Source organism: Centropristis striata, chromosome 5 (genome assembly GCF_030273125.1).
Source record: "Centropristis striata isolate RG_2023a ecotype Rhode Island chromosome 5, C.striata_1.0, whole genome shotgun sequence".
NCBI lineage: Eukaryota > Metazoa > Chordata > Actinopteri > Perciformes > Serranidae > Centropristis > Centropristis striata.
In genome coordinates, this window is record NC_081521.1 from 14,516,646 (window position 1) to 14,535,496 (window position 18,851).

General features: G+C 39.5%; 2 protein-coding genes and 1 non-coding gene across 3 annotated transcripts in view; 1 reads left to right on the forward strand and 2 right to left on the reverse strand.

Moving 5' to 3' along the window:
* asxl1 (ASXL transcriptional regulator 1) overlaps nt 1-18,851 on the forward strand; it is a 138,765-nt gene that overhangs the window by 94,653 nt on the left and 25,261 nt on the right. The window lies entirely within an intron of this gene.
* LOC131971685 (zinc finger protein PLAGL2-like) lies at nt 1,125-17,794 on the reverse strand. The gene is made up of 2 exons (XM_059333236.1): nt 17,665-17,794; nt 1,125-9,537 (listed from the first exon to the last, which is right to left on the reverse strand). The coding sequence occupies exon 2, from the start codon at nt 9,089-9,091 to the stop codon at nt 7,802-7,804; it is 1,290 nt and encodes a 429-aa protein (XP_059189219.1). The 5' UTR covers nt 9,092-9,537; nt 17,665-17,794; the 3' UTR covers nt 1,125-7,801.
* Nucleotides 14,496-14,685, reverse strand: LOC131972414 (U2 spliceosomal RNA). Its single transcript, XR_009394472.1, has one exon. It is a non-coding gene; the product is annotated as a U2 spliceosomal RNA (small nuclear RNA).

An 18,851-nucleotide genomic window follows, 5' to 3' on the forward strand; every position in this document is an offset into this window, starting at 1 on the left:
ATAAATATCGGATGCTTTGAAAGTGGTTGATTACTTATTTTTTGTTTACTTACTTTTTCTATCTGTTTGTACGGTGTCCTTGAGTGCCAAGAAAGGTGCCTCCCAAATAAAATGTATTATTATTACTATTATTATTATCTATGTAGTGGGTCAATTTTGCCAGATTATACTGGTGCTGATGCTGTTTTGTTTTCATAACATCATATGTATGTGAGTGGCTTGACAAGAGGACATTGTGGTGCATTTATAGTTCTATGAGTGTTGAAAATGCACTTGATGACAGTTAGTTATTGATGTATTGAGTATATTACTGTAATTTATTCTGTATTTTACCAGATTATGGTGATTCTGGGGTCGTGATGATGGGGCTGTTGAATATTGTTGCCCAGGGTAAAGCAAAGTGTTAATGTGGCCCTGCCTCCAGGCCATCTTGAAACCCTATTTTATTCTATTAAGCGTCTTTGTGTACCCTGAAAAAGGACTCTATAAAATCACAATAATGTTAGTAAGGTCGGTCCTAAATAAAAATATAGTGATGTAATATATTTACGGCCACAAGGGGGATGTGTGGGGGCGCTGTTTCGTAGTAAAGAGAAGAGTAAGGAGACCCAGTTAAAATGTATAAAAAAATATATAAGTAAACATAATAAGTAAATTATTATTGTTTAATAAGTAAACATAAATAAGTAAATAACCGATGATTAATGTATGATTAACTAAATAAAAATCAATAGAGCTGATAAATATTAAATTAATTATTAAATTAAACACATAATTAAATGACAAATGTATATCATGAATTCATTTCTAAATTTTTCTTTCCATTATTCTTCCTTATATCTATTTTTACTGTAAAATAGTCAACTTTTCATGTCAGAAAAACAGAAACCCTTTTTCAGTTTTGTGGCATCTTCTTTCTTTTTTTTCAACACAAACCACTGAGTCACACACTAGAGCAGCTGGAGCCAAAAGCTGCTTCTCCGTGAGCAGGTGTGAGCCTATAGCTTTCCTGGAGTCTTTTCCGAATCTTGATCTTATACTTGATGTATAGGTAGCATTACAGATCTCTTCAGGTTTCAGGTATTATTGTCCATTCCATTAGAGTAAAACACAGGGACACAGTGGAAATCTAAAGATTTATTAATTTTGTATTACTTTATGTTCAGACAATCAGAAAATGACAACTTTTCCTTTCACTGTCTTCTAAAATCTATTAAGTGATAATACAAACACCTAAAGCAAAAATATATCTAAGTTAAAGGTGTCGACACCTGCATCGTGGTGGTTCTCAGAGCCGACCTTAATGCAGGTAACACAACAGTACTGGATAATCATTTAGTGAAATGAATCTGGGGATCCTCTGCTCTGCACAGCTTCTCTATGTTCCGTCTGGGATGCTTCAACAGGTTTCATGTTGTTGTACAGACACACTGTCCTAAGACACTAGGTAACATGTTAATGACTCAGACTGGTAGAAACCAGGGCTGGAGTCACCTTCCATCTGGAAAAACTAATGCTGCTGGCCCTCATTGACCCATGTTTCCAGTTATTTCATTAAACAGATTTATTTTTGATCCATGGAATAATTTTATCTAGCAATATCAGCAAAAGAACAGCATCCGCCAGTGCCTTTAACAACTGTTAGAAAAATTATTCATATCACTGTTTTCTGATGTGCCACCTCTCAGGCTTGGTGAAATTAATATTTTAACCTAGGCAAGACAAGACGGTGGTTATAGTCAAAAGAATAAACCTGGGTCATCTCACAGCACCTGAAACGCCCTTTCTGCATCACAACTAGGCTGCAGAATTTTGCAAAGCACACAATTCAACAATCACAGCCACTTGGCGCAGTGATTGGACAGGTGTGTGGCATTATTAGAGTAGGCAGGCTACCAATACAACACCCTGTCACTTTCCATGTCAACAATGAAGTGTTACAAGGGGGCTGAAGGTCTCCTACCACTGAAATATTTGAAAAAGAGACCATAGTTTTCATAGAAAAACCAGCTGCGATAATGCCCGGCCTACACTACAGGCCAAAAGTTTGGAAGCAAGATCAAATTTGTACAAAAAGATCATAGTTTCATTGCTATGCTTTGTAACAAAATTAATGTGATTATATAAAGTCACATGTTTACTATAATTATCAGGACTTTGTGTTTTTATTGCTTAGACTTTGTGTATCCTTCTTTCCTTAATGTATAAATCTGAACTCTTGTTTCTTTACTCAGCTGCTTCAATATTAGCCATTTCTGTGGTCATTTGTTTTTGGTAGGAGTTTTTGCATCCAAACTTTAAAAGCCAAAGAGCTAAAGTGAATAATGCAAGCTATGACTTGTTTTTTTTACTTTTGCACTAAATTTGTGACTCTTCCAAATTTTCAACCCTAAAACTAAGCCCTTCTTTTCTTCTGTTAACATTATTCAGCAATGGTCTGATAACATCAATGTATACCTAAAGCTAAATTGAGGAAAATGGTTCAATTCAATAAAGGTAAAGTCTGATCATGTAGTAAACACATCCAAAGAATCCATACTGGTTTTGAATAAAGTCATTGTGAACACAACATTTAAGTTGCTTCCAAACTTTTGGCCCGTAGTGAACATCTTTTGAGGCACTTATGAGCCGAGCTGAGGTTTTGCTGTAGAGGTGCATGCTGCCCTGCTTTCAGGTGCGGTGCTGAATATCCACAGTGACAAAGTGTTGTCTGTTCAATCCAACATGCAACTGCTGAATTCCTTGTGAATGAGGCCCAGATTCCTAAACAGAGGAAACATTCCAGACAGAAGAGGCAGAGACACTTGTGTGAACTGCCAGGCAATGTGGTACTTGTTGCGCTAGACATCATTCATTCAGCTGAAATCTAACCTCAGTAAAAAACAAAACAAACAAAACAAAAACTTAAAAAAAAGAAAAACAACTATGGAGCTACAAAGTACATGTGCTTGTTCTGACAAAAATAAAACTCTACACAGACATTTTTCTGCAGTTAGATGGACAGTTAACTGTCTCTTCTCTGAGGTAGTAAATAAGTAGAAATATCATTAAAGGCAAGTATAGAGAAAAACCTTTGACTCTGGAATACACCACTAGGACATGTGCATACATGGTAGGGCTGGGCGATATGGAGAAAATCAAATATCACGATATTTGTCAGCCAATACCTCAATATCAGTATTGCAACAGAGATTTTTGATATATTCTCATCAGTAATATGGATATGAGGAACACTTAGAACAGTCTGGTAAATTCAGAAAAATACAATACTTTACTGTAATCCAGCCTTTAAAAGCAATGAAATAAAACACTTATGCCGGATTACAATATTACGATATCCAAAATCTGAGACGATATCCAGTCTCTTCTCGTGGTATCAGAAATAATATCGATATATTGCCCAGCCCAAGTACCTGGTCCTTCAAAGTTGAATTTCAGACATATTCCCCTCTTCAACAGTGGTAAAATATGCTTAACTGTTACAGGTTAAAACTATTTCTAATGATTTTTGCAGAAAAATATATGACAAGATAGAGGTAGAAAATTTGACCGAATTATAGTGTCAATGTCTGTCGCTAGATAAAGAGTTTAGATTCATAAAAATCTACCTTTATAGTTTCAATCTAATGGCACAAGAAAGAGCCAAAAATAACTAGGAGCAAATACAAATAAAAACAGAAACCCACAGTTCTGCATGTTTGAGGTACAGATCAAATTCAACCTTTTTTTTTTTTTTAGTCTTATGTCATAAGTGCTTAAACCCAGTCAGGAGATTAGACACTCTTAGAGAGGCACAACAGTAGTATTTTAAGACATTGGTGCAACACTTGGAGGCTGGTTACCATGCTAGTGAGAGAAGTCCTTCAATATACAGTTTATGGAATTAAGGCAGAAGGGAGAGCATCATCCGAATATTTCTCTCTCTAAATATCTTCTTTTCCAATATCACATCATCACTCGCAGCATCCAGCTGGAGGGCTTCTCCGTCTCCACCACACTTGACCAATTTTATGAGTGGAGCATCCATTATTGGTGGGCTGCTGGTTTGGTTCCATTTTTCTTCCCATGCTGCATTGTGACTGTTAGAGGAACCTTGAATCTCAACAGACCAACACCTCCTCAGCTGCTTCCACTCTGGCTCTCCTGAGCCTCTGCAGCAGAGAGGAGGGGGGCGGGGCAGATTCACCTCCAGTCCTACTTTGAACAGATACTCTTTAGATGTAAAACCACAGCCTTGTGGAGGAATGGGGGTCAATACAAGTCACAAAGTAAAATCTAGGAAATAGGTACAAGTGCTCTTGAAGGACTTTTGTAGAATTTCGAAATGAATCATATTCAGAAATAAAGTTAAAAATTCACAGCAAGCATGTCACAGTTAAAACCTGCTCGGATCCAGTGGTCCAGTTTGAAAAGAACAAAACATAAGGAAGGGCTTTGGAACTCCCCTTTGCCTTATTACAATGTTGTTCCCCAATGCTCCAGGTCACATCATGTAGCAAGGGCTGCCACCTTCCACTATGGGAAATATAAAAATGGGGGAGAGGGCTGGATGACCTCTACTTCAGAAACAAATATAGATTGCTCAACAAAAGTCCATTTATGTTCCTTACAATGGCACAAGGTGTGAACAAACAGGTGAACTCCAATTTGAGAATGACTGACAATTAACATTTCAGATTTTTTGGTTTCCCAGAAGTTCAAAACTGGTTTGCGGTGAGTTTTCTATCGGCAGTGCCAATAAGAAACAACACAGCCAGGCACACATGGATCAAAGGTGTCGGCATACCCACCACTGTAATTCTAGTCTACAGAGTTGGCGCTCTTGAAATAATTAAGGACAAGTTCCAATGATTGTTGTAAGGGCTGTCACATACCACAATCACATATTTATCAAGCCTTGATCCAGGTCCATCTTACTCAAAGACCATCCACACCAAGAACAATAACTAGAACCATAACTTTTTGATGAACGATAACGTTGTGTAAACATCGGCTCCAGCTGTGTGGAAGCCCTAAATGTCCTTCTGCTTCATCATCCTATCTTTATAACAATTAGCTTACACTACAGGCCAAAAGTTTGGAAGCAAGATCAAATTTGTACAAAAAAGATCATAGTTTCATTGCTATACTTTGCAACAAAACAAACGTGATTACTATGTAAAGAGTCACTTATTAGAACACTTTTACTGTACTTATTAAGGGTTTTTATTGCTTAGACTTTGTGTATCCTTCTTTCCTCAGTGTATAAATCTGTGCTCGTTTCTTTACTCAGCTGCTTCAATTTTAGCCCTTTCTGTGGTAGTTTGTCAGAGATATGAACACATTTGAGATTTATTGGGGTTTTTGTATCCAAACTCTCAAAAGCCAAAGAGCTAAAGTGAATAATGCAAACTGTGATTTTTTTATTTTTTTTTTAACTTTTGGACTGAAGTCGTGACTCTTCCAAATCTTCTCAACCCTAAAACTAAGCCCTTCTTTTCTTTTAACATGTATTCAGCAATGGTCTGGTAACATCAGTGTATACCTAAAGGTCAATTGAGGAAAATGGTTAAATTGAAAAAAGGTAACGTATGATCATGCAGTAAACTCATCCAGAATCCCAATCCAAAGAATCAATACTGGTTTTTAAGAAAGCGATTGTGAACAGAAATTTAAGTTGCTTCAAAACTTTTGGCCTGTAGTGTACATAAAAGGATTCGTCAGAAACCGAAGATACAAAGAAGCTGATTTAGCTTTCATCTATCATAATGCTAATGAAGAAGTATATGAAGTGTAAGAAAGCAGTTTAAAAGTAGCCGCTGCTACGCTGCATTGGCAGCCAAGAGGAAAGATGCTGTTGATTTCAATAAGTACACTTTATTTTTATAGTTTGATTGACTAGCTGTCACTTTGCATGGATATTATTGGTATCAGTACTTTGATCATTCATCAAATTGTTCTGAAAACAATCCAAGCGATATAGTTTGTTATAGTTGAGATGTGGACTCTGCCATCCATGTGTTTAAAAAAATGAATATTACAACTATAGTTATCTTTATAGTTATAGTTATTAGTGGGGACAGACCTGGTTGGCCATCATCTGAAACATGGACAGTCAATCACCAGGTTCATCACTTTATGAAGGATTTTCTTTTACACTTACATTTTCTTTTACTGCCTCCAAACTTAAAAATCATTGCCTACCACCAGGTGAGTTCATTATTTTCTACATTATTTCCATAACATATGGAACACCTGAGTGTGGGCTCATATCTATCATACCTAAGAAATAATGTGCTTTATGGGACAGGCAGCAACCCTGTGATCAATGACCTGGTTAGGACAGTGTCTGCAAATGGAAATTTGATTCAAGAGATTGAAGGTAAATGCACAAACTCCTGCCCTGCTCTCTGAGGGGCTTAAGATGCTCTGAGGAGCATTACAGAAGTGGATGAACAGATGAGTTGTGACTGACAGCAATTAAAAAGTCGGAAGTTTTAGATTGGTACACCCATTGGTTGCAAATTGCAGTTAAAAGGTGAACTATTAAAAAAAAAGTAAATACATTATACAGGGTTTAAGAGCATTTTATCTCAGCAACATTTCTCCGTCTGAATAGTAACTTCTGATTTCTGTCAAATATTCTGGCCAACAAGAATTCTGAACATTTTTCAAAACCCTTTTTAAAAGGTTTACCCACAGCACCAGCTTTCCTCCTTGTGCGATTTGGCATAAATTCAACTTTTAAAGGCTTACAATGTTGAAAATGAAAGGCAAGTGCATTTTAATCTAGTGATGCTACATTACGTTGCCAAAAAATAAACTATGATGCATTGGAGTCTGATAATACGACCTCAGATAACCGTATCTAAAAATCCTAAGAGATTCCACTATGCAATTATGGTTACATTAGCTAGAAAAGCTCCATCTGTCATTTTTGAATATTCAAATCAGTATTTCAGAGTCTGACTTCACTCAAATGCTTTTTCAATTCAATTCCAGTAACGTTATGTTACACTTTTGATTTACCAATTGCTCAGTGAACTAATTATAGTACATGTAGGCTGGTTGTACAGTTAATAACTGTACATGGGTATTGACTGAACTTAGAGACACTGGCCATGTTCTAACAAGGTCTAATTCTTAATTCCACAGTAAAGGCTTGAATTTACACCACTTGACATAATCTGCTGATACACTTGGACACATTAATGGGTGTGATGCTGGACGCCTGGATGGGAAGCTCTTTGCTGCATATGTATCAATTTAGTGAGTAAAACACCAGATATCATATACAGACAGTACTCTTTGCATTCTCAATCTTTTTTGCACATACTCGCTGAAACTTGCTAAACTTTCTCGCTCTGTAAGGCAGTTACTGCTCCAATATTCTAAAATGAGAAAATCTCAAGTCAACTTCGGTAAGGAAGGTGACATTCCCTAACACAGTAGCATTTTCCATGATAATCTAAAAGGGGACTTCCAGCATTGTGCAGCACCTGTGACGAGTGTGTTAAGTGCATCCACTGTTGTTAACAGGTCTGTGAAAAAGAAGAAGTGGTACTCTACTTTGGTTGAAGTGAGACCATCTACGTTCCCTCAAACGTTCAAGCTTCCTTTTTAAATAATGAGGTAATACTGATGAGGTGATTTGTTGTGTTAAACAAACAAAAAATAAAATAAAATAAACCTAAGATTAGCATCATTAGCACTGACAGGCTAAAGTCACATTTGTTTGACAATAAAATGCCATTCTCATGTTTTACCCTTTTCTTGAAAAGCACAACATGTTTGAAGGCAACGTTTGTGGGGACAGAGTTGCTTACTGCTGAAAGGCCTGGTAGTAGTGAGGTAGGGAGCTGGAAGTGCTCATAGCAGGACTGCTATATGCCTGAGGTAGCTGGCTGTGGTTGTGGGCTCCAGGACCCTGTGGTACATGAGCCTGTGGAGGCTGGAAAAAGGAGAAAGGGCCTGGAGCCTGGGAGGAGAGCCCAGTGGAAGAGGATGGAGGTGAAGTGGTAGTGGTGGCAGGTGGATAGCTCATCACTAACCCTCCCATCCCCATGTGAGGGCTGTAGGGCGGCAGGCTGAAAGGCAAGAAGCCCAGGAGAGGCCCGAGGTCCATGTTAGTGGTGCAGGACAGCTCGGTTGAGGAGATAGCAGGGCTCCTGGACAGCAAGTGGGGTTCGCCACCAGCACTCACGCCTTCACCCAACACCTCCCTTTGGGGGGAGGCAGAAGTAGAGGTAGAGGAGTTGACTGCACTCAGGTGGGGTGGGGGGGCACTCTGCAGGTCCAGCAGGAAACTGTCCACGTCAGCGCGAGGATATGAGGTAGATCCGTGCTGGAACCTGGCCATGTTGCTGTAGGGCTGCTGCTGTGAAGCCACGGGGGGCTGCAGGTGGTGGTGGTGGCTGTGGGAAGACTGAGGAGGCATGTGGCGAGCCACACCCATACTGGAGGACAAGGAGCCCTGCATGAGGCCATGAGGGTGGCCCATCCCAGGGACAGCATTGCCCATGGGGTAGGCGTTGTACATGTCCCTGGAGAAAGTCTCCATGGGCTCCTTGGAGCTCATATCAGAGGCCACGGGGCTGGGCTCCTCCTTCACTGGGCACTGGGTGGCAGGGGTTGTTGTAGCCACAGGAGTGCTGGGTGTACAGGGTGGCATCAACCCTGATTCCTGGGCATGGCTCTTCTTCAAATGGCGAGTCAGATGATCTCTGCGGCCAAATCGTTGCGCACATCGAGGGCACAGAAAGTCACGGCGCCCAGTGTGCACCACAGCATGACGCCGTACATCCTTACGGGTGTAAAAACGGCGGTCGCATCGCTCACACGAGTATTTCCTCTCCCTCACTGGCACAGTAGCATTAGTGTTGCCCTCTGATGGTGGAGGCCGATCAATATGACTGCCCAGGTGCTCCAGCAGGGAAGGAGCCCCCTCAGGACAGGGCAGGCCTGCTGTAGCGCTGTGGGCTGCCACCAGGTGGCGTCTATAACCCAGCTGGGTGTTGTACTGCTTACCACACTCCTGGCAGTGGAAGAGCTGCCTGCCTGCTGGGTGGCTCTCCTGCAGCTGGCTCTTCAGATGGTCCTGCTGGTGAAACATGGTCTAATAGAAGGGACAGTACTGGCTCTGCTGCCGCACAGTGACTCTGGCCAAGAGCCTGAGCAGACACAGACAAGACTCATGAGGATCTTCCAGAGAGCCGACCATCAGCCTACAGACCTCCGGTCGTATTGTTAACTTAGAGTGCTGGACTTAATGCTAAGTGCTGCTTGTTGACTGTTTGATGGTCTCTTGAGGCAATGACTAGTGGTCTGTCCTGCCGTTGTGGGGGAAGCCTCTGTCCAGCACTTGGTTTCTGTGACAGCAGCTGCCATAGCCACCCCAAAAGGGCTGCAGTGATGAGGAGCTGTGGAAGCTCTGACTGGGTCTGTGTGTTTCCTGAGAAGAGTTCTTGTGTTGCCCGCAGTCTATTTTAGTATTCAGAAGTCCTGAATGCCGTAGTCACAGGAGCTGAATCACAGAGGCAGCTTGACATCTTTACAGACCTGAAAAACAGGAAAAATAAACATGATTATGATATGATTTAGCTTTATCTTGATATGGTAAGATGCTGCAAGATGCATGTTGGATGAGCTTTTAATATATAAATAAAATAAAAATGATGTCCACATTTTACTCCACATATAAATATAGATGTATTTTCTGTAATTTTTTAACCAACTTAAACCAAGTTGCCCATTTTCATCCCTCTACACACATACAGTCATGGAAAAAATTATTAGACCACCCTTGTTTTCTCCATGCTTTCTTGTTCATTTAATGCCTGGTACAACTAAAGTTAGATGTGTTTGGACAAATATAATGATAACAAAAATAGCTGACAAGAGTTTAAGAGCTGATATCTAGAATGATATCTAGATATCATTGATATCTATAAATGTACCCTTAGTTGTACCAGCCATTAAAATGAACAAGAAATTGAAGAAAACGGTCTAATAATTTTTTCCATGACTGTATATCCATTCACCCATTTTTATCTGCCTATCTGGGGCTGGGTCACGGAGGCAGCAGCAAGAGATGCCCCGGAGCATCCTTACCAGATGTCTGAACCAGCTCAACTGGCTGCTTTAGGAGCAGCGACTCGACTGCCAGGCTCCCTCCAGATGGTCTGATAGTGCTGGGCGATATATATCGATTCTTACCGGATAATTCGATTTTGTGGTTGAGGACAATTTGTTTTTAATGAAAATCAGTTTTCTCTTTAACTTTTACGGTCACTGCTCCCCTTGGACTTTCATGGTGCATAGTGGGCTCAGCCGTTCCCCCACCTTTACTTGCCACAGAGAGACACACACAACATGGCAGCAAGCAAAGAAGAGTTCCTCACTAAAACGGCACTCTTGTGAGCAGTTTGGAACTTTTTCGGTTTTGCAGCGTCAAACCTCGAACAAACCACGGTCCGCTGCATAGTTTGTTTAAAGGCTGTTGCAACTAAAGGCAGCGACATGACCAATTTATTTCAGCATCTCAAACAGAGAAATGCAGCTTATTTGGAGACGTGTTGTTCACTACGAGATGCACAAGGCCGCAGCAGCCCACAAACACCCACTGAAAAAGCAGCCAACATTTACTTTTATCACCCAGCCCTAATGTCTGAGCTCCTCGCCCTTTCTCCAAGGCTCACTTTTTTAATGTCAACACAATAATGTGTTAATTCACCTCATTTATGCTGCCATATTTTGCAATTGTATGCTTCTAGCCAACGGTAGTTAGCTGCAGTTTGAACGGTTTCAGCGCAGACAGAGGGCCAACAGTAACGTTAAAGTGTGGAGTTAAATATCATAAATATCTAAATATCACAACTGTTTTCCAACAGCGCTATGGTGTTAGGAGCCAATATTCAAGAGTGCACAGAGTGTTGTCAATGTGTTAGCTGAAGCCAGCCAGACTATGAGGTTTTGCTTGTGAGATCAAGATAAGACTGCTACAATAGATTATTAACAAGCACATGCCACCAGCTGGACAGGGCTGTGAATTATTTTAACTATGGTAAATCACCCCAGTTTTCTAATTTGTCAATATGACAGACTGCCTTCAAATTTTTTCCGTCATTGTTTTTAAAAAATATGCAGATGGAATATTGATTTTTTTTTTTTTACTTTTCGATAACAATCTGACCATATCCTTTGTAATGTGATTTATTTGCCGAAGAAAAAAAAGCTGTTAAAATTCTTCTTGCCTACCAGGACATCTGTGGATGGAGACAATGTTTCAGAACAACACCTCTTATTTATTTTCTTTAAAATTAATCGTTCAAGAGACACCCAGTTAAGCTTCAATGTAGAGACAATAAATGGGTAAACATCAGTTTGTTTCTTTTTGAGATATAAATACATAATGATAATAGATAATGTAAAATTGCGCATCGTCAAAACAACGTTAGCGATATTATTGTCGATGATATATATCGCCCACCTCTAATATACACACGCACAATACTTGCTAGTGGACACATAAATTGTTTGTTTGGCTCTGTACATGGCATTTGTTGACAAAAAAAATTAATATCTAGCTATATTTCATTTGTGGAGATTGAAATTGAATTGATATGAACCAAGTTAGCACTTGTAATATGTTACCTATTTTAAACTAATGAAGTGGGTACAGCGAAAATATGAGCGACGCCCAGATCAAACAGTGGCTGATGGTATCTGACTAGTGCAGGGGTGGGCAACCTGAGGCTCCAGAGCCACATGTGGCTCTTCAGGCCATCTACAGTGGCTCCCTGTGGCTGTGACAAAAAAAACAACTATGCGATAATGCAATGTTAATTTCTTTACATTTTGATTTTAATTTACCATTGTTGTAGGCCTAAAGCAATCTGTAGTCTTTATTGTAAAAATGTGAAGCTTATACACGCTAATTACATTTTATTAAAACACTTGTGTCAGCTGTTGATCATAGCTTACGAAAGTCTACGGTCCAGCGTGACCTCTAAATTTTTCCAACATCAAGTCTAGTTTTGAGTTTCCCTAGCTAGGATATATTTCGGTTCAAATCTCTTGAGATATTTCTTCGATGTCCTGCCTCACTTGCACTTGAGTCTTCGCTGCATTCTGACAAAAACATTAATAAATGCTCATTATGACCTATTAGTAATCTTGGTAGGCTAATTTAGACTCTGTCTTAGGCTGTTCTATTTTTCTAGTAAGGCTCAAAATAAGGTTTGGGGCTCCATTACAAAATGTTTTCTCTTTTGTTAGTGAAGGTTGCCGACCCCTGGACTAGTGGTACAGAATCGTTCCCTCAGTGGCATAAACCAATCCCTGGGGTGGTATGTCACTCATGTTCCACTGGCACATCCTGTTTCCTAATCGCAGGTCCTGCTGGAAGTGGTAGGCCACTATCTGACAGTCACACCAGCACCGCCCCCCAAAAAGACGCTTTTTAAATAAAGTTCACTCATGAACCTAACTGTTATGGATGTATACATGTAGTAGAACGGTAATCACACATTTTTATATAAAACTCCACATTAATGAACATCAACCAAGCATTAATATGGAATATCATTTATTATGAACCATAAATGCTTTCAATGAGGGACGATCACCATCGTTCCTGCTCCTGGCAGAAGTCAACATAGATTGGACTGTGGTAGTCATCAAGATAGTTAATCTGAAAAGACTGTGTATGAATTGATTGTACCTGCTGTAACAATGGCTGCATGGGTGATCGTTACATCTGTTTGGAAGGGGTTATTCATAGCAGTTACAAGCCACTGAAGATTGAGCATACCATTCTGACACAGTAGTAACTATCTCCAGTGGTATATGCCGTTCTGACCAAGCGCCATAGCATTCTGATTCAGCTGCACACCGTTCTCCAGCAGTACACCTCGGCCTGTCACCATAACTCATTGTATTGGACAATAAATAATACAAGAAATTATACTGATAAACTATTTTATCTTATTTTTATAAAAGGTTTTATGTCACGATTGTATAATAGCACAATAATGCGATGCTTGTTCAGGTTAATTGGCTCTCCAATGTCGTCCACTTTAAACCCAACATGTTCCCACATCGGAGCTGTGCAGCTTGGCTTTGAAACCAAGTCCTTCTGTTTTATTCTTCTCTTTATGTCGGATCTGTCCATTTGTTAGCCAATAGCAGTGGGAATCAGCAGAGGCCCCACAATACGATTTTATCCCGATACTTGAGTCCCGATACGATATTATAGCGATTTTAAGCATTGTGCGAGTATTGCTATACAATATATTGCGATTTAACCGTTTAACTGCATTTTGCGTCCACAAAATTAAATTCAAATCAAGAACTGTTTTGTCAAATCAGAGAAAATTCTCAGTCTATTCATCTCACTTCAGTCTTTTTATTTCTCCACAATGAGAGTCAAACCCACAGACTGACCAACAAAGTATTCAGTCAAACTGAACTGATACCAAACATGTATGGACAGCAACAACTGCAGCACTTTTTTCAAACTTTCCAACTTTAAGATTCAATGTTTTAGAATGAAACATAAAAAATAGCCAAACTCAGCATTTTTTTGACAACTTCCCAACACGACATCCTGAAGCACATGGTGCCTGTAGATTTCTTAGATCTTCTACTTTCATAAAATACCAGTATCTTCCAGTATATTCCTAAAAGTGAGCCTCCGGAAAAAACAAAAACGGCAAAAATACTGCTGGCCCGCCGGCCATTAATCAATATATCGACATTGCAAAATATCGCGATCCTATGCTGTATCAATTATTTGCCCCACCTCTATTAGCCAGCATGTTATCTTCACTTCACCTGGGACCATCACTGTTGCTGAGTGTGTGATGTGAAGGAGCTACCTCTGTCCTTCTGAGAAACTCCAAAACAGAGGAGTCTGGAGCATGACCAGAAAGGACAAATATACAAATATCTATAAGTGTCCCAGCATGTTTTCTTTGTGTAAGTGACTTTAGGTGCTGTGAAAAAACGGCGAGCACAGAAACAGCGACGCCGGCGGCGCAATAAATATTTTCAGTTTACACTGAATGTTGTCACATAACTTACAAAACGTGTTTTCAAAGTCAAGCAAAAACATATACATAAACAAATGCCAGAATATTAAGCTAAAGATAATAAACGTCATCTTGATACATTGCCGGTTAAGTTAATTAATGCCGTCTCAGTCGCTAAAGTTATTGTTAATTAATTTATATGCGTCAGATGATGATGTACTATGTGCAACTATGCCATTCAGAAAGTTATACATTTCTTTATTGTGTTTACAGGGACCGAAAGTCCGCTATTATCCGTTATTGTTATTTATAAATAACTGTTATTGTACTGTACTGTAAAATAAAAAAAATAAAAAATCACAGAACATATTTCCATGATGAATTATGCTCCGCTGCTTTTATGAAACTAAGTAGCGGCCAAATTCAGCCCGGATCAGTTAAATATTCAGGTTTAATCCACCTTGTGGCTTTTACTTGCTAAATCGTGGAGATTCAACCTTAAAGCATCTTCTTCCATTTTTACAAATATGTGTCAGAGTGCTGATGCCAAAGACACATCCATGTCGTGAACTGATTTTGAAATTGCGGCGCTGAATTTATTTATTTATTTATTTTTATTAAACTGATAAGAACAGATACTACACTTGGTCTTAGCCAAAAGACCGAAAGCGGCGCTGAATTTAAGCAGGACGTCCAATTACGCAATGACACACAGCTGCACACTCCCATTTATGCGTTACACCAGTGAAAGGAAGGCCTCGCCTCCGGAGGACGCGACTCTGAAGGAAGGATCCTACCAAGGAAGGATCCTTGACATTGGGATACAGCCTATATCACGTCTAATCAATACATACACACATGATCACAAGCAAATCTATGAGGGTAAAAAACAGCTGGTAATACGATGACTGTGGTTATAATCCCTCATTTAAAGCATTTATGGTTATTAATAAATAATATTCCATATGCATGTCTGGTTAATGTTCTGTCAGTTAAGGTGATCATTTGTAATCCCCTCTACTATATGCAAATAACAAAACAAAACAAATAACCAATGACAATCTGGTTAGGTGGCTATACATTTGTGTTATCCAGAAGCTAAACTGGCTTTGGTGGAGAGGCTAACGTTAACCAGCTACATTCAAAGTAGGGATGGGCGTTTGGAAGAAACCTGCCAGCTCAATTATCTATAAAGTTAACAAATTATTAATCACTGTATGCATACATGGGCAAAATAAAAGATATACAGTACTATGCAAAAGCCTGTTTTGATGACGGACGATTTTATTTTGAAAGGACAAAAAGAGACTTGATCCTGTCAATTGTAAAACGAATTCTGAGATTAAACTGTAAAAGTAAAGTCAAGAAGTTCAGTGTTATATGTTTTAGCCCCTGAAGAGGCATGAGGTTAGTTTCCACAGTAATCTTCATATTTAAGTGTGTTTTGTGTTTAAATAAGTTATGGATCAAATTAAACTCAGTAATTCATGCTAGCAAGGTTTGATACAGTAAGCTCAAATTAATCCTCTAATATTTCTGTGTGTTTTATAATTGTTTATATAATTGTCAACTTTCAGTTTGCAAACTGCAGCTTGATCCAACTTAATTCTCAGCTGATTGGCTGATTGACGTATGGCCACAGAACTGACATTCGGCGTGTTTCAGTTGAGTGATATTGATACACAGTAAGATCATATTAAAATTAAAATACACAGATCGATTAAAAAATTCCAAGGGATGGACCAAATTCTTAATGACCATTAATCGATCATCAATTAATTTTTCATCCCTAATTCGAGGTATATCTGTGTCTCATGTAAAGTTCTTGGGTTTCTATAAAGGTACTATATAAATCCATTTTATGGTTATTATTACCATTATAATAAAATACTGCTGGTTAGTAATTAGCTACTTAAAATAATACAAATATGATCTATTTTTAGACAAATTATCACACTGTTAAAGTCATTTTTTGTCAATTTTTTTTTTTTTCCTAAATCATCTCCTCATGACGCCGGCCACCTATGGTAAAATCTCCATCGTCAGTTGATCAGATCATGTGATTTTACCCCTCTAAGATCATCACTTCTTTTACAATTTGCCACATTCATAGGCATCAGATAAGAACCCAGCAAAGAAGAGCTAGAGGGAGATTGTTTAGTTATCAGTTTAGTTTATCAGTGTTTTATTGTTGACACTAATATTGGTAACACTTTACTCTAAGGTGTCTACATGAGAGTGGCATGAGCGTGTCATAAACATGACATGGGATGTGTCATGAATATTAATGACACTTTGAAGTAACATTAATGCTCATGATACTTGTCATGTCATGTTTCTGACAGGCTTGTGTGACTCTTATGTAGACACCTTCAAAATAAAGTGTTACCATATCTTGCTTAAGTCACAAAGGTCACAAAAGTCATTTATTTCTCTTAAGTTACACAATTTAAACACAGTGTTATTACTATGCCAATAGCCATCCTTTGTTACATCCTTTTTAAGTGAAATGATAAATAAATGCCATATGTTACACTTCTGGTGAAGTTTTTTGTGTTTCCTGCAAAACTTTAAAAAATGAGTTAGGCGATTATTTTAACAGGGTGACGATATATTATGTGGTTGGATGGCTCTAAATGTCGGTTTTTGATGAGTTGGACTGGCTCCAGTGGCTGGGCTCCGTGCTGAGTGACTGTCCCACAGTGGACAAACACTTTCATGCGGCACCTGCCGTTAGGAAACGGTATGTACCGGGGAACACGAGTGGCATACCGCTCCAGCGATAGGTTTATGCCGCTCCGCCACTAGTGGCATACCATCAGCAGCTAGTCGATGTCGGCGCTACTGTTTAACAGGACCATGCTTCATAGTGCATGCCTTTACTTTTGCAGATGGTAGTTCATACCTTTACTGTGACACTGAAGTGATGTCTGCATATAGGAGTTTAACTTCAAAACTGCACATTTTTCTTTTTAGTCGCACCACTTCCATTCAAGTATTGATTTTAAACATATTCGCCACCAGTAGATGTTCTCAATAATCATTATACAATAAGCACAAGCGGCGGAAGTCTTAATAAAAGACTAAGTGAGGACTTTGTAACGTTGAGGTGATGGAGGGGGTAGTGCCATCTTGTGGGTCCTCGGCATGGACCTGCCATAAAGCTTTCATCCCAATACCTACAGCCCTCTCCATTGTGTTCAGCTAAAAAGCTGAAAATATGCCTCTTATCCCGCTAGTAGCAAGTAGAGTGGAGAAAAACCTGCTCCCTGGCTGAAATGGTGCATATAAAGTGTAAGGTTATGGTGGAGGGACGGGGTCAGACCAGCCCAGGGCTACATTTGACTGCTAGCCTGGCTGTGTTCATAAAATTCGGCGGCGGGGGGAAAACTAGGTTTAGCGTTAGCGCCTGCAGGTTTAAGTGTTTACTACGCTAGCTTGATATCGAGGGACCCGCTGACAAGTGTTAGTGTGGCTGTGGATTAAGTTAGAGAGTTAGTAGAACAAGCATGCTGGTTAAAAAACAAAAGATGAGCGCTTCACTAAGTTGTATCGGAGTTTGTCTTACGGGAGCTAACTCCTCCAACGTTATTTTTCCACCGAGCATGGTTAAACTCCAGCTCAGCTCAGCAGACACGGACACAGCGCTACTTACCGATCGAGCCTCATTCCGGGTCTCGGTCCAGCCTCCACTTCGTCTCCATATCGATAATTTGTAAGAAGTTTTAAAGATGTTTCAGGAGTCCGGGCCTGGACTGCTCGGTGCCTCGGCCGCGCTGGAAGCCATGCATTCTGGGAGAGTGACGTCACACCCCGGGCTCAGGGGAACGGACTCTAGAACCAGTTACAGATACTGCTCTCTGTCTATGTCTCTCTCTCTCTCTCTCTTTCTCTCTCTCTCTCTCTCTCTTTCTACATCTACCTCTCTCTCTTTCTCTCTACCTCTCTCTCTACCTCTCTGTCTATCTCTCTCTGCCTCTCTCTACCTCTCTCTCTTTCTCTCTCTCTCTCTCTCTGTCTATGTCTCCCTCTCTACACCTCACTACATCTCTCTCTCTCTCTTTCTCTACACCTCTCTACATCTCTCTCTCTCTCTCTTTCTACATCTACCTCTCTCTTTCTCTCTATCTTTCTTTCTCTCTCTCTGTCTCTCTCTCTCTCTCTTTCTCTCTCTCTCTCTCTCTCTCTCTCACACACACACACACACACACACACACACACATAATATATATATATATATATATATATATATATATATATATACATATAATAAACTATAGAGAGCAGTGGTGGTTCTTCACAGGGGCCTCTAGGGGCCACTGCCCCTCTGAAGAAGCCCTTGGTCCCTGCTGTGGCCCCTGTGTCAAGTTAATAATAAAATGATCAATTTATAACAATGAACAACTGAAAAATTACCTATTTTTTGTTTAAACAATATCTCATTGTACACAAAAGGTACCCCTTAATGTGACATTGTATGATAGTTTAATTGTGCAATAAAAGCTTGTGTATAAAAAGACCATTCTCACTGTACTGCACTTTCAAAATAAAAGAAAGTAATTGTGCACAAAAATGAGAAATGTCCTTGTCGTACAAAAATAATTGTTATTGTTGGTGAGTCTCATCGTTTCAATCAATGTATTTGTATCTTCCAGATACACTTAAATGATCATTTTAAATAAGCTAAAGTAAAGGTTTTGAATGCTTAAGTATCATCTTTGCTGTTTTTTTAATGTGCCCTCTGATTAAACACTGGCCCCTGCTTGGCCCCCACAGTAACACACTGGTCTAGAACCACTACTGATTGAGAGGGAAATACTGACTTTAGAAAAAACTGCTTTC

Bases quoted from the DNA above. Each gene is read 5' to 3' on its own strand.
- LOC131971685 (XM_059333236.1), bottom strand. From the start codon at position 9,091: ATGTTTCACCAGCAGGACCATCTGAAGAGCCAGCTGCAGGAGAGCCAC.